Genomic DNA, 16823 nt, shown 5'->3' with positions numbered 1-16823 from the left:
CTTGTGCTTTCCATGCACACTCACATTCCAATACATTACAGCTGGGATACCCCCTGGCATGTGTTTTCAGTAATACTCCTTGTGCTTTCCATGCACACTTGTGTTCCCACATATTACAACTAGGATGCACGCTCTCCTGTGTTTTCACTAATACTGCTTGTGCTTTCCATGCACACTCGCGTTCCCACATATTGCAGCTAGGAATCACACTTTTCTGTGTTTTCACTATTACTGCTTGTGCTTTCCATGCACACTCACATCCCAGCACATTATAACTAGGATACCCACTGGCATGTGTTTTCACTAATACTGCTTGTGCTTTCCATGCACACTCGCGTTCCCAGATATTACAGCTAGGAATGACACCCTTCTGTGTTTTTACACTAATACTGCTTGTGCTTTCCATGCACACTCACATCCCAGCATATTACAACTAGGATACGCCCTCTACTGTGTCTTCACTAATACATCTTGTGCTATCCATGCACACTCACATTCCAATACATTACAACTGGGATACCCCCTGGCATGTGTTTTCAGTAATACTACTTGTGCTTTCCATGCACACTTGTGTTCCCACATATTACAACTAGGATGCACGCTCTTCTGTGTTTTCACTAATACTGCTTGTGCTTTCCATGCACACTCGCGTTCCCACATATTAGAGCTAGGATAAATGCTCTCCTGTCTTTTCACTAATACTGCTTGTGCTTTCCATGCACACTCACATCCCAGCACTTTACAACTAGGATGTCTCTGGCATGTGTTTTCACTATTACTCCTTGTGCTTTCCATGCACACTCATCCCAGCTGGGACACCCCTCTTCTTTGTTTTCAGTAATACTGCATATGTTTTCTGTGCAGACACACCTCAGCACACCACATCTAGGACACCCCCTATTTATTTGCTAATACGACTTATGTTTTCTATGTACACTCCCATCCCAGCACTTTAGTGAAATAATTTACCATGTCCAGTGTTCCACCAACACTGTGGTGTCTCTGCTGCCCATGCATACTTACACCGAAGCTCACTGGTGAAATAATCTGCGCTCTCTTGTTTCACCAACACTGGATTTCCTTTCTGGGCATACCATATCCCAGCATACTAGTGAAATAATCTACTCTCTTGTGAGGTTCACCCGCACTGTGGGGCAGCTTTAGGAAAGTGGTGCTGCACCCAGCGCCCCCCACCACCACCATGTGTACCCCGTATCTAAGATACGGAGCACAATGGCGCAGGGTAGGGGGCAATAGCATCAAAACATTTTACACTATTGAGGTACTGTTCAGGGTGAGTCCCAACATTTTGGTGCTAACCCTGAACGGTACAGAGGGGCCCATTGTAAACAAGGATGTGCCCTCTTTTAACGCCTGCTCTGAGAAGGCGTTAAAAGTGCCAAAAACATTATGCAAAAAATCTTTTAGATTTCTTTGTGATATTTTTTCAGCCCAGCTACTGGGGAAACGCCCCCATAGTATACATTATGCCAGGTGCACGCATAATGTAGGGCAAAAGATTACAAAGTGGCGCAATGCATGCATTGCGCCACTTTGTAAATATGGTGCAGAAAAGGCCAACTTAGTGCTGCCTTAACATTAAAAAACGACACTAAGGGGGCACTAAATCTGGGCCCGTGTCTTTTATTTCCAAGCACACCTGCACACCATCACCTGTTTCCATGCACCCTGTCCCTTATCTCATCAACATTGGACATCTCAGAGCCATAGACAATCCTACCCAATACACTGCCATGAGATTACTTTCACCTGTAGTTTCACTAACACCTTACTCACACACAGGTAGATGTTCGTAAGTTAATGAGGGAAAGTCCTAGTTTTATTAAAGACTACAGGGCATATTATTTGCGAGCCCCGCGGCGCGGGGCAGCAGAGCAAGTGACCTTGCGGAGCTGCCCTGTTCCACAGGGCTCATTTCTGTCCTCTGCCCCTGCGCGGGCGCACAATCAGTTGCTAGCGCTGATTCAGGGACCCTTGCACCATGATCCCTGGATGCCTGTGTCGCAGACAGAAGGGGCCCCTTCCTGCACAGAAAGAATCCATGTGGGCTCTGTCCTCTTTCTATGTCTGCTGGAGAATGCCGCACAAACAGAAAGAGTGGCCACCCCTCTGTTTGGACGGAGGAGCGTCGCCCCCACTGCCAGCAGCAGCAGCCTCAAAATCTTTACCAGAAAACGATCCTAAACTTTGTTTATGATCGTTTTCTGGTAAAGGGGGCGGGGCCACGGGGGTGACGAGCAGTGAGCGGTAGTACACAGCACTCCCCCTCAGAGCGCATATGTTTGGCCGGCGACCTCGGGCCGTCCAAACACGCATGCTCACAGAGCTCTCGCTGGAGAGAGCCTGCACAGGCTCCCAGACTGCCCGGGCGCGCCCTGGGTGGGCGCTCCCAGCCAATCCTGACACTGCCCTGAGCAAATGAAAGATCGAATCAGTAACAAGTCTCAAGAGTTCAAGATTTTAATAACGTTTAAGATCTACAAAGAGAAAAACAGTAAGATGCCATAAAAAGTTAGAAACATAATACATTGAAATTGGATAGTTTTATAACAGCGTTGTGAGAATTAATCGATGTACAACAAGAATCAATACATGTGTTAAAGCTGTGAAACAATTTTAAAATTCTGAAACACATAATTTCATCAGCCAGCCTGTTCAACACCTGAGCGGCTGTTCTAGCTGATTTAATACCATATTTCAGAAAAGGAAGTTTAAAAACCAGCCTCGTGGGGATTTTAAAACAGGGCAGACAGATCGTGATAGACCGTCTGCGCCTCACCCTGGCACACGCGAGGGGGTTGGGCTCATTCTGGGGCAAGCACTGAAGTCCTGATTCTCACTGTGAAGGGACTATGTGCGGGGCAGGAAAATAACCAGAAGGAAGAACAAGGCCAGGAAAGCAGCACCAGCTATGGGGGGTCAAACTGCAAAGGCCATTGACGTCATCCTCATGAGGTGGGAGAATGTGGGCACCTGGAACTAGGAGGGGGAACTGGGGGGTGCAGGGGAGGCCATAACTCCCACTGCGGTGGGATGATAAGTCACCTAAGGACCGGAGGCGTCTGGCATCTGCTTGGAGCACGTCCATCCCACTGGTGGGGGCATGAGGACCGGGCACCACCGATGGGGGCGCCCCAGGTCGGGAGCAGACCCCCGGGCTTGAGAGGCCAGAGCTGCTGTGGCTGACTGAGCCCCACAGCAGATGGCATCGATGCTGCGGCTTAGAGGAGATGACGCGGCCCCCGGGGGCTCCTGGAAGCCATGAGAGAGGATGCTCTGGAAGCTGGCCTTCAAGCGTCGTGTTCTTGAGGCGACAGACGACACACAGTCCTAGGCGAGGAGGAAACGAGGATGTCTGACTGAATTACGGATCTTAGGGGGTCATTCTTACCCTGGCGGTCATCGACCGCCAGGGTCAACGACCACGGAAGCACCGCCAATAGGCTGGCGGTGCTTCCTTTGTTATTCCGACAGCCGCGGTCGCCCAGCTGGGTCCGGCGGTTTCCCTCCGGATTTCCCCCAGCTGGGGGAATCCTCCATGGCGGCGCTGCTTGCAGCGCCGCAATGGGAATTCCGACCCCCTTCCCGCCAGCCTGTTTCTGGCGGTTTTCACCGCCAGAACAGGAGGGCGGGAACGGGTGTCGTGGGGCCCCTGGGGGCCCCAGCAGGAATTTCACTGTCTGCTTTGCAGACAGTGAAAATCGCGATTGGTGCAACTGCACCCGTCACACCCCTGCAACACCGCCGGCTCCATTCGGAGCCGGCTTCAATGTTGCAGGGGCTTTCCCGCTGGGCTGGCGGGCGCTCTTTTGGAGGGCGCCCGCCGGCCCAGCGGGAAAGTTGGAATGGCCGCTGCGGTCTTTTGACCGTGGAGCGGTCATTCGGCAGCCAGATTTTGGCGGGCGGCGACCGCCGCCCATCAAAGTCAGAATGAGGGCCTTATTCTCCTGCCCTGTGCTCGTAGATTAGACACACAGGTCCTCAGTTTAGTGGAAAATAGCTTAAGGGAGAGGGCATTGTAGTGTCTTGCGGGTTTTATGACGGAACCTTTTTGGCACGGAACGGACTCCGTAGCAGCAAGTGTTAAAGAGGAACACAAGGAAAGCTTGGCTTAGAATGTTGTGTTCACAGTTACATGTAGATGCGTAAAGGCTGTAATATTCAGCTCCATGTGTGTCGTGGTCACTGGCAGGTACCCAGGCTGCCGAGGACGCTACAGACATCATTGGCACACAGGGCTGGAGGCAACTGTAAAACCGAGCTGGCATCCCAGGATGTTGAGTATTAAGGCTTTAAAAAAGGACATATATGGGTATATTTCAGATACATGTATAGGATATTCAGCATCGGGTGAGATTTTGGCAGCGGTGTGATTTATTTCACTCATTTACTCATTAATTATTTAGGACTCTTAGAAAGTTTGATTCCTTCGTTAAAACACAAAGGAGTAGGGTGTGCCCCCAGTAGACAACCATTCACTAGATTATGATTCAAAGGAACAGACAACTTGTGGCTTTTACCCGCACAGTAAGACTTTCTTTCAGGACTCACAGAAGTCACATAATTAATTACTCAAGCGATATCTTGCACAAGGAACTGGTATTGCCATTCAAACACGAGCGAGACAACAAAACCATGATGATTTGTAAGCCTGAGTGGCAGCCGGAGCCCAAGCCTTCTTGGTGGATGATATGCAACTGATGACATCCCAGGGACATCTACATGAGACCCACCTTCCATGCCCTGATAATGCGGGACCCTGACAGAATCATCTCGTGACGGTGGCCCAAGGGATCTTCTTAAAGGAAAGACAGAAAATATTGTTGATGTCCGTAAGCATCGTCTGATAGCTTGAGCATGTGGGGGACACCACACCCAACCAGGTGCAGCCTGCCAGGCACGGGGGGTACAAACACCAGGCACAGCACAGACACCAGGCACAGCACAGACACCAGGCTCAGCACAAACACCAGGCACGGCACAGACACCAGGAAAGGGAGCACAAACACCAGGCACAGCACAGACACCAAGCACAGCACAGCCACCAGGCACAGCACAGCACAGACACCAGGCACAGCACAAACACCAGACACGGGAGCACAAACACCAGACACAACACAGACACCAGGCACAGCACAGACACCAGACACGGGAGCACAAACACCAGACACAGCACAGACACCAGACACGGGAGCACAAACACCAGACACAGCACAGACACCAGGCACAGCACAGACACCAGGACCAGCACAGACACCAGGACCAGCACAGACACCAGGCACGGGGACACAAACACCAGACAGGGGAGCACAAACACCAGGCACAGCACAGACACCAGGACCAGCACAGACACCAGGAAAAGCACAGACACCAGACACAGCACAGACACCAGACACCGCACAAACACCAGGCACAGTACAGACACCAGGCACAGGAGCACAAACACCAGGCACAGCACAGACACCAGGCACAGCATGGACACCAGGCACGGCACAGACACCAGGCACGGTACAGACACCAGGCACGGCACAGACACAAGGCACAACACAGACACCAGACACGGGAGCACAAATACCAGGCATAGCACAGACACCGGGCACAGCACAGACACCAGACACAAACACCAGGCACAGCACAGACACCAGGCACAGCACAGACACCAGGCCCTGGGGTACAAACACCAGGCACAGCACAGACACCAGGACCAGCACAGACACCAAGCACGGGGGGGGACAAACACCAGGCACAGCACAGACACCAGGCACAGCACAGACACCAGGAACAGCACAGACACCAGGCACAGCACAAACAACAGGCACAGCATGGACACCAGGCACAGCACAGACACCAGGCACAGCATGGACACCAGGCACGGGGGGCACAAACACCAGGCACGGCTCAGACACCAGGCACAGCACAGACACCAGGCACGGGAGCACAAACACCAGGCACGGGGGCACAAACACCAGGCCTTTGAACTCAGTGGTCCAAGAAGCAGGAGAAGTACCGGTGCTTCAACGTCCAATGGTGGGCGTGAAGAAGAAAGCCCTCGCTGAGGCGCTCATGCCTATCAGACCCACATAAGAACCCCTTCTGGCCTCCAAAAAAGAGGCCTTGCTGCATCCCGTGATGGCAGCCTGGGAGAAGACCTCTCAGCACCAGGGGTCCACTCACTGGTGGTAAGGTGATCCTGCCCAGCACCAACAGACCCCCCCGTTCTTACCTGTCCCCTGAAAGCCTCATCACACAAGCATCCTGTTCCTCCAGGCATTCGGTGGACATCATTCCTTTTGCTCCTTCACCAGGGAGTCAAAACAGCAGGAAGTTTGGGGGGAGAAAACGGTTTCGGCAGGCAGTCTGGCACGCAGTGCTACCTCTCTTCTGGCACAGTAAACCAGTGGGTAATGGGACCCCCAGGGCCTGGAAGACATGAAAGCCCACTTCCAGGACCCTGTGATCACATTATACAATCCAGCCTTGACACCACTGACTTGGTGGCACGTGCAATGGGTACCTCTATACATGGAAGGTAAAGTGCTTGACTTCAAGCCTCCAACTTCTCCATGGATGTGCAGGCCAACTGGATGGACCCCCCTGCAATGGAGTACGCCGGTTTAGGGAGAAGCTCAATTCGTCACTAGAGGGCTTCAGGGTGATCAAGGCCACAGACCAATACTTGATTCTTCAACAACCTCAGCCAACCCGGGACTAGCACCTGTTTTGTGCTTTCAATGATTCTCAAGGGTGGTTTTCCATTTCCCAGTTCCAGTCCTTATAGGCCAAGCAGCCTCAAAGTCTGCTGGTCAAGCACGACAGAGGCAGAACTACAGTTAAGGGCCCTGGATCCTCCCAGCAAGCCTCCTCCTTGTCCTTCCTGCACCACTTGGAAAGCAGGTCTAGTTTGGTTCTTTTTGGTTCTTCAGACCCTAATGGAGTATGTGGGTGGTTATCCTCCTTTCGGTTGGCCTGGAAGGCCATTACGCCAGACCAGTGGATCCTTCAGACCACAGGGATGGTGTACACCGTCCCTGTCCTTCAGGTGGAAACCCTCACGTCCTCCATCCCCCACCTCCAACCTCCTTTCCACCAGACCATCTCTCCGTCTTACAAAAAGAAATTGCAACACTCCCCTTGAAGACCGCTGTGGAGTTAGTACCAGAGCAGGAAATGCAAAAGGATGCTGCTCCTGTTACTTCCCTGTCCCCAGAGGGTGGCTGTTTTGCTGGGTCCTAGACTGTAAGGAGGTGGATTTCTTCCTCAGGAAGGAGAAGGATAAGATGTTGACTTTAGCTCGGGTGTTATTGGCATCGGTAGTTGGGGGCTAGAGGATATCACTCAACCTGCACAATGCATATTTCCAAATTCCAGTTTTGTAGTTTCCTTCGAAGCTCTTGCATTTGGTGGTGGGCTCTAAGCACTACCAATTTACAGTGCCCCCCTCGGGTTTGACATTGGTACCTTGAAACGTCACCAAGGTGATTACAGTGGTTGCCACCCATCTCAGAGAGTTGGGCATCCCAATCTTCCTGTACTTGGATGACAGGTTGATCAGAGCCGGTTTGTTGAAGGTGGTGATGCGTCATCTGCAGTTGACAGTGCTATTACTGTTCGACCGTCACTTTCCGATCAATAAGCCCAAATCTCATCTCAAGCCTTTCCAGGACTTCCAGTTCAAAGAGTTCGTACCCTTCTCCACTCTTTCCCCCTTCCTCTGAGAATTGTCGATGTTCTAAAAATGGTCCCATCTTTTCCAGAGGGAGCGAGTTCCAGAACTCAAAGTTTTACTGCTGTTAGGTCCTCTGGCTTCCTGAATTCGTCTGGACATGCATGCATTGGGGCATTAGGGTATGAAGTGGTGCCCCCCACAAACAGTGGTTCCAGCACAGGGGGAGACCTGTCAAACTCCATCTTAATTTCCCCGAGCACTGCAGCAGATGTCTCCCTCCAACCTTGGACACGGTAGGGACAGATGACTCCACCTAGGGGCCGCACTCATCTGGGGGACCTGGAAATCACAGGTCTTTGGGCTCCAGAAGAGTGGGTACTTCACATTAATCTGCTGGAATTGCAGGTGATTTGGCTGGTGCACTAGGCGTCCTCCTCTCCATCCAAGGCTGGTCCATCCAGGTCTTGACGGACAGTACAACGTGATAAGTGATCAAGCAAGGGGGAGTAGAGTCTCAACTTTTTTGCCTAATGGAATTGAGGCTGTGGTCTTGGGTACTCCACAAGGGGATCTTGTTGACAGCCAATTACCTAGTGTGGTCTCTTAATGTCAGAGCTGACAGTCTGAGTCAGTTTTATCCTGCTGAACCCCAATGGCATCTCCTGCCAGATGCACTCAGCACATACTTTACTGAACTTGTTCATCTCCTCAGGTAATGCTCAATGCCAGCAGTTTGTGCCCTTCAGTATCCGTTGAGTGGAGCCTTGGGGGACGAGATTTAGTTGACATGGTTTAGGTACCCTGTGTATTCCAAGAGTTCTGAAGAAGATTTGCCAAGTAATTCTAATCATCCTAAATTGGCCAAGGAGGGTGTGGTATGCAGACCTGTGCTTCTCCCCGTGCCTCGCTCATGCCTCCACTCAGACCAGACCTTCTGTTCCAGTCAAGGAGAATGGTGCTGCACCCCGATATCTGCACCTCCACCTTCATGCCTGGAGATTCAGCGGGGACTTGTAGGCTCCTTTCAGCTACCACTGGAGATGGTCAGCGTAATCCTATCAGCTGGTCACTCACCCATTAAATCTGCTTATTCTGGGAGATGAAACAGATGTATTTCCTGGCGCGTAGACACAGCACAGACCCACTTTGGGCTCATTTGTTGGAAATTATGCAGCTCGCACGCGCCCTGCTCAGAGGGGTGTTCAATAGGCAGCGTGAGGGGGATTTGGCTGTGATGTCAGCATTCTTCTGTCTCTCTGGCCTTCCCTGTTCAGATTCCCTGTTGAGTTGTGTTTACTCGTTTGAATCCATCAGCTCCCTTTGTTGTGCCCCGTGGTAACGTTAACCTTGGTTTGAGGTTTTTGATGGGATCTATTTTTGAGCCCAGTCACAGTTAGTACTTGTGAATGTTAACGTTTTAGATAGTGTTTTCAGTGGCAATCACCGTGACAAGGCAAGTCTTGGTTCCCATCAGTTATTCACCTCATTGTTCCCTGAGAAGTTGATGTTGCAAACCATGGCCGCTTTCAGTCCTGAAGGGTCCATTCACCTTCACTTGGGGCAGTTAATTGTGCTACTGAGGAAGAACACTTCATAGGTTGGCTGCACAACGGGCGATCAGCTTCTACTTAGACTTCTTCAAGGATACACGGCTGGATGAGCAGCTCTTGTTTGGTTACTGCTGTTCCATGAAAAGCAACGCAGTTCATAAGCGAACACTGTCCAGATGGGTCATTCTGTGCATCAAAGACCTGCTGTGCTCTGGCCAGGAAGGAGCCACCAGGAGGGATCAGTGCTCATTCCATCAGGCCAGGGCTCTTCCTACTGCAGACATCTGCTGCACGGCTACGTGAGCATCACTACACACTTTTGCTAACCGTTACTGTTGGATTCCAGAGTTCATAGGGATGGCTATTTTGCCAGATCGGTTCTCTAGGTCTTCCTCATTAAGCAGCCTTCTGGGAAGTTGTTCCCAGAATCTGTTCCATAGGTGAGGAATCTGCATGCAGAAGTAGCCATCAGAAGAAAAAAGAAAAACTTACTCACCTACAGTGATCTTTCTGGTCCATTCTCCCACCCGCCTGCCTGCTTGGTGGCTGTTACAGAGTAAGTTACTGAGACCCCAGTTCACGTTTTGTAGAGAACCAGTTAATGTTGACGCCAGTCCATTGACTCTCCTCAAAGGCTTGGAAAGACAGATGGAAAGTGACATTGCTGCACCAGTGTGGATGCAATATGGCTCTGGTGAGGTCATCTGAGATTACTCCCAGTGTTAATATGAAGCCCACACCCCTTACCAGCGACTTGAGAGCTTTGAAGTCTTCAGATACAGTCCGACCCCGGGCTTATTCTTCACCCACACTTGGGGGCAGATTTACTATGATTTCATGTCTGGGTTGTGTCACTTTTGTGGGCAGCCCCAGTGCTAAATCATTTTTGGTATTTGCTAAGCCATAAAAACTACTTTGCATGGTTTAGTAAACACAAAGTATTGCAACACAGCGCATAGTGCTGCCTTGCATTACCCTGCGCCTAGAAGGCATTCTGTGGATGAAGCACAGGCGTTCCTATGTGTCCACCCATGGATTTTGAGCATTCCTAGATTTCATAAAGCCAGTAAACCTGGGAATGCATCGTAATGCTTCGCCTGTTCCAGCGAGGTGTAACAATGATAAATATCTTTATTTTCCTCATTGCTTCCTCATTCAGTGTGTGCTGCAAAAGGAATATGCGTCTGAATGTTTTAGTGCAGGAAGATGTCCCTCCCTGCACACAAACAATCCTGTCATAATGCAGGCATCCCTGCACCATGCTGTGTAGGCACCTTTGTTGGTGCCAGTGCCGGGAGAGGGCATAAGAGCATTGCATCTTAGTGAATATGGCGCTCTTCAGCGCTCTCACATTCATGCAGCGCAGCGACTCGCCTTCCATGAACTCTAGGTAAACCTGCCCTGTAAGCTTCCGAAAGGCCATCAAAACTTTTATTCTGTAGACTACTTTTATGTTCATTTTGATGATGTTATTTACTTGGTTGAACATTCTCTAGTGCCAAGAGGAGATACATAAGATTTTCAGGCCTGTTTTCCTCACATGGTGTGCAGCTTCCCCGGGCAGATTTCCACAGGTTCCACCTGGTGAGGTGTGGTGGGCATCACTGCATGTGGTTTTGGCCCAACACTTACAACCCTGATTTGGGCTGAAAGATGAATTTCCAACCAGATCACAATTACCTCCTGCTTCATCAGGAGGGCCACATTTGGGGTGATGTCCAGTCACAAGGGGCTGCATGGACTTTACATAGGAGGCCTTCAGACATCACCCCATGTGCTTCTGTAAAAAGGCTGTCATGCACTGCAGTAGAAGGATTCCAACCACCAGTTCCCCCCTTAACCAGGCAAATTATATTACTCTGTTGAACTCAAAACATTGGGTGCTTTAGTCTCACCCCAGCCAGTCATGATTTCTGGTCTCTTGAGGGGGGTGTTATTTGACAAGACACCAGCGGGTTAAAAACAGAGGGAATTCTCCGGAAAAAATAAAATAAATACTCAGTGTGTAATAACTTGCACCTCTAGCTTCACACTGGCATCAGGACTCCTTCTCTATGTATTCATTTATGAATTCATTCTCTTTTTTTACTTCTACCCATTTGCTTTCCTTCTAGACCCACACTCTCTTCTCTCTGCTGGGCCTCAGTCATGCCTACGTGACAAACATCGGGAAGCTGCGAGGGGTGCTGGCGCTGCCAGAGGTGAGTGAGAAACCTGCGGTGCACCCTCATCTGGGTCCTGTATCCGAGTAAGGACGTGAGTACAAGCTTGAGTGAGACTTCCGCCGAGTGGGACGGAGAGGGCATAGAGTGTGAGACTCATAAAAAGTGAGAGAGGTGACGGAAGAGGGAAGGAATGAGTGTAGAAGGGTCTGGGTGGGGAGTCATGAGGGGTGATGAAAAAGAGAGGGGGCCTCATAGTGGGTGGAGTCTCATTACAACCACTCTCTATCCGTGTGTGATGCATTCTTCAGCGCACATAGAGAGAGGAATATGCCTCTAAGGATTGTTCTTGTGTCACTTTCCACCCTCTAACTGGACTGTTCCAACTCCACGCCCGACACCTGAGAGGGTTTCATACATTGCGCAGGCGACAGGGATTCTGGGTGTAATTCTTACCACTATCAGAGATCCTGGAAGAGGTGGTTTACCTTCTTCGACTATGTCAGCATCCTTGTACGAGGTTGTCTGTTGTTCTCGGAGTCCTTTTTAGAGTATGTTTGAGAGGGTGTCTGTTACTCTTGGAGTCCCTCTTGGAGTCCCTCTTGGAGGTCAGGACCTGTAAGAGTACTTCATTGACGAAGGACTCCATGTCGGATTCCTTGTAAGAGGTAATCCAGCGTCCATTGAGTCCATCTCCGACTTCTCGTAAGAGACAGCCTGCTGCTCTATGTCCATTTCAGAGGTCTTATTAGAGAAGTCTGTGGTGGTGGGAGTCAGTGGTACAGTTCTGGTATGAGGTACTCTGTGGATGTTGAAGTCCATCTCAGGTTTCTTGTAAGTAGTTGCTGCTCTGGGTGCACAAAGCTGAGGCCTTGTAAATGGTAGTTTGTTGCTTTCAAATCTTCTAACCTTCTCTCCTCATTGCTACTCACATTTTGCCATTCTTTCTTCTTTTTATCGCAGCTACAGAAAGCCATTGAGGGATCCACCAAATCTGGTGTGAGGCTGCGCCCGCCATTAGCCAGCTTTCGAGATGGAAGTCGGAGCCTCTCCACAAAGGGACGCCCCTCCGATCAGAACCCTAAAGTATGGAGCCGGAAGGGCAGCAGTTGCGTGGTGCACCTGGACCCGTGTATGCCGGAGGAGTCCGCACCGACTCCTGTGCCAGAGGAAGGCCCGAACGGGCCAGCACCTGCAGACCTGGACATGGAGCTGGACGAGATGGAGTTCACACACCCAACGGCTGAAGAGATCTCACAAATTCTCGAGGATCTGCAGTCTACGGCCTTGGACGAGGACTATGAGGAGGACGTGCAGCTCTAGTGAGCTGACAACACAAGTACCATAGACAATCCTATGACCACACTACCCCATGGTATATCTCTCTTTGGTTCATCTGTATTTCATCTTTGCACTGCTTTCAGGAAGGTGCAAACGTGTCAGTCGAGTAATGTGTGGCCATTCTACCTCACCACCAGAGTGGGACATTCTTCCTTCATGGCTGACCCACTGCTTGTTGTGTTTTCATTACAAGGTATTTCCTGCCATCAGGAAACAGGCCAGCCTAATTGGATGAGACAGAGCATAATTATGAAAAGAGCTGATCTCTTTAGCAGGGTTAAACGACTTCAGCATCTTCGGAGAGCCTTGGGGGTCCAGACCATACAGCCTAAATATTAACTGCAGCAGCTTCTCCTTTCAGAAAACCATTTGTAAGAATGTTCAGGCCAGATGAACCCAAAGAGAACATCTTTTAAGACAACACAATTGTTCTAAAGTTACAAACTTTACATTAGAAGAACATGTTGTTAGAGAGAACTCATTTTTCACCAACTGTGGCAATTCCTATTTGAGCCTCAACAATCACCATCTTACAACTCCTCCTTCAGAGTTGCCTTTGCTACAACAATGTGTGGACTCTGGTCTCTGTAAGCAGGTCGTGTCTGTCAGCCAAAGGAATCTTCACTGACCCTGAGCAGGATCTTCGGTGAGAACTCGTGGCCTTCTCTTTACAGCTCACCATGCAACCTGAGCAGAATCCTCTGTGAAACCTCAAGCCCTTGCCTTCTTGCAAATCAGCACTGAGCAGCATCTTCAATTAAAACTACAGGCTTTGACTTCCTACAACCAGACGTTCAGTGGGAGCTGCATCTTCAGTGAGAACTCCAGGCTTCGACTTCCTACAACCAGACGTTCAATGGGAGCAGCATCGTCAGTGAAAACTCCAGACTTCGACTTCCTGCAACCAGACGTTCAATGGGAGCAGCATCTTCAGTGAAAACTCCAGGCTTTGACTTCCTACAACCAGACGTTCAATGGGAGCAGCATCGTCAGTGAAAACTCCAGCCTTTGACTTCCTGCAACCAGACGTTCAATGGGAGCAGCATCTTCTGTGAAAACGAGGCCTCATCTTCTTGCATCTGTCAGTGTTAGATGTACATTTTGTAGGAATATGACGAATCTCCAACGAACAACAGAAAAAAACTACCAAAACAAATTTTGCTCTAGGACTATAGTGGTGGTGATGCTAAATGCTTATTGTTCAGCCAGAGTAGCGACTCTTCAATATACAACTCATGGTTATGCAAGAAGAGTAGCCTTTGGAAGTAGTGGAGACTCCATTGTAAACCTTGCCTTTCAGACAGACTCCCATCTCCTGTAGGACTGAGGACTCTCTGGTGCACACCTCCTCTTCCAGCCACAGAAGTGTCACCTTTCAAAATAGGAAGACTCTTCCTTCTGCGACCCTTACTTCCACCTGAGGACCACCTGCTGAGGGACCCTGAAGCTTCTCCAATGTACTAAACTCATGGTCTCACCTGAGTAAGGTCTGGAAGGACACAGGGACTCACCACCCTACAACTCATCGCCCAAACAATACAGAATCTACTGTAAGAACATGGCAGATCTCAGGAACACAACATCACGTAAACCTGAGTAGCACCTTCTGTGAGGTCAAAGACCGCCTCTGGACTCCCACGCACTGTCCAATCAGTGCCTCTTCCAAAAGAACGTGGTGACTTTTGGCAAAGTGTTGATATCTGTATGAACTCAGCGATTCTGATGTGGATGACTCAATACACAACCACAGCGGCTTTTTCAATATAAACCTTGGACTCTTGAGCCAACAACCTATCATTAAACCAGGGAATCTTCTGCTGTGAGAATGAGGGGTATCAGTGTCTGACCGGAGCAGCTTGTCGCATGAAACATGGCAGCTGCAATGCCAAGACCTCAACACCCAATGTACGCAGAATACTCTCTCTGTGTCAAGCCCCAGGATGCCTTGACCCAAAAATAACATTTGTGATCTTCATCCCCACAAAAGGACAGAAGGCGGGCCTGAGACTGCTTGAACTGTGGGGCAGGCTCTGCAGCCATTGACAATAACCCAGAGAACCGAAGGACCCCGCCCCATCCCATCCAGAGGATGCTTACTTCCTGTGTCTGGAAGACCTTCACAGGCTCTGGCCCAGGGACCCACCAGATGGGGGATGGGGATACACGTGGTGTTGTAGTACCGTGGGAATTTCATTTTTTATGTTTACTCAGGTGTTTCTGCAACAAGAAACATGAATTATGTTATAAAATGGGCGTGTCCCATCTTTCTAGAGGGCACTTCGCCACGCCCACAGATGCAGTCTTAAAGGCAAAGCTAGGCCAGAGGGCACATACATACGGGTGTTCAATGTATTTTAATAAACCACTGGTATTCTTTGTCTCCTCCTGCAGATGTTTCTCATCTCCTTTCTTCTGTGTTCATTGCTCACATGGCCCATGTAACAAATCCTTTTAAGTTTCAGTTAACATGACAACATACATGTCAAGACCATGGCTAGGATAAATGAAACGTGACCATAGCCTCTCTGGTGAAAGTACATACCTTGTGAAATGTTCATCAGCATAGGGATGCAGATGTCATGCATGTGGAAAAGAAGCTGGGTCTGTCTTCAAAGAATCAGTTAGTGTGAAATAGGAAACCTGTGCACAACTTCAAGGTAAAACCCAACACCAAAATAATCCACATTAATAGCATTCCCCATCAGAAGACACCTTCAGTTCACCACACCCTAGGCATGCATTTTACAGTAGGAACTCAAACCGTGAGGTAGACACAAAAGCGCTGTGATGGTATGATATGACACATTGGGACAATATGTCAAACTGAACAGAATACCGAGGGGTCTGAGATCACAGGTTATCCCTGCCTACAATGACTTAGAGAAGGGTCTATTGGTATTATGGGAAAAGGAACTAACACCTAGATTCATGAAGCCTGTCGATATTCTCGTTGAGAACACTGATAGAACGGTCTCCAGATTGCAAGCAGAAATTGCAACTTTAGATAACAAAATTAGGGACTTAAACCTAGTTGAACCACCTACCAAGAATTACCAAATTCTCAATGGTATCTTATCCAAACATCAGGATGATAAAAAACAACGAAAAGCAAGAAAGTCAAAAAGGGATGAGGCGGATTATCATAGTGGCAGAATTTTCACTTTTCTAAAAAATATGATCATCTGGTACAGTCGGACGGTAAAAAAAGGCAGAAGAGACAGCCTGTGTTGGTTTGGACTCCACCTCCCCCAGCACTCCACCCATCAGCGAGAGTGATACTGATGGAGCCGAAGGGATATCCTTACAAAGTAGGTCTGCTAAGGAGAGCACTTTCTTACGGGAAGTTCAGCATATTGAATGGGGGGATCTGGAGCAAATCAGGTGATTGGATCCCACAAGAAACCGCGGAGGGGAAAGAGAGGCGGCAGCTCCAGAAGAGGGGAAAGGCTCGAAGACGAGGTCATGGGACAAAAAGCAGAAACTGATACAGAGCAGGGACTGCCAGGAAGACACTCACTCCTCATGTGAATTCACTCTTGAGGAGAGCGTTGGGGTTTGCCCTGCTAGCGGGGTGACATTTGGAAATTAAAAATAGATTTATACAAGTATATTAGATGTCTCCAAATAAAGGCATTTTTCACATTGAACCCTCAACCAAATAACGAGCTGAGGCTGTCAGATACCGGAGTGGAGTGCGTTCACTATACGAGACATACGTCATGTGGTGACGCTACTATGCCACGTACTTTAAGGATGATCCCATCACGGTCCCCAAGCTGCAGGATGATCTCAATACTGCTACCAATGTCATTACTGATTTAAAAACCAAATCCTGATGGATGCCAGGTTTTACAAGTAGTCATAATATAGATGCCTTCTATATACTTATTTCTGGGGACCTGGACAAACTCATTCGATGTCAGAGGTCAAGAGATGGCAGAGAGAGCGATAACTTCAGTCATAGGAAACGCGTGGCCCTGAAGTCATTACAGAAAGATGCCAACCTTATAATTAGTGAGGCTGACAAGGGGGGCAATACTGTGGAGATGAACTGCTGTGATTATGAACAAAACTATACTCACA

The 16823-nt window shown here is 49.3% G+C and overlaps 1 protein-coding gene across 1 annotated transcript in view; it reads left to right on the top strand.

Annotated features, from left to right (window-relative positions):
• The window catches only part of CLCN1 (chloride voltage-gated channel 1), a 609758-nt gene extending 594628 nt beyond the window's left edge, over positions 1-15130 (top strand). The window contains exons 22-23 of the mRNA XM_069242656.1: positions 11352-11438; positions 12363-15130. Coding sequence (XP_069098757.1) covers positions 11352-11438; positions 12363-12722 — 447 coding nt within the window. The 3' untranslated portion in view covers positions 12723-15130. The remainder of the gene's footprint in view (positions 1-11351; positions 11439-12362) is intronic.
• Positions 15131-16823: the final 1693 nt, after the last annotated feature.

Source organism: Pleurodeles waltl, chromosome 7, assembly GCF_031143425.1.
Source record: "Pleurodeles waltl isolate 20211129_DDA chromosome 7, aPleWal1.hap1.20221129, whole genome shotgun sequence".
Taxonomy (NCBI): Eukaryota; Metazoa; Chordata; class Amphibia; order Caudata; family Salamandridae; genus Pleurodeles; species Pleurodeles waltl.
This window is presented reverse-complemented; position numbering and strand designations above follow the sequence as displayed.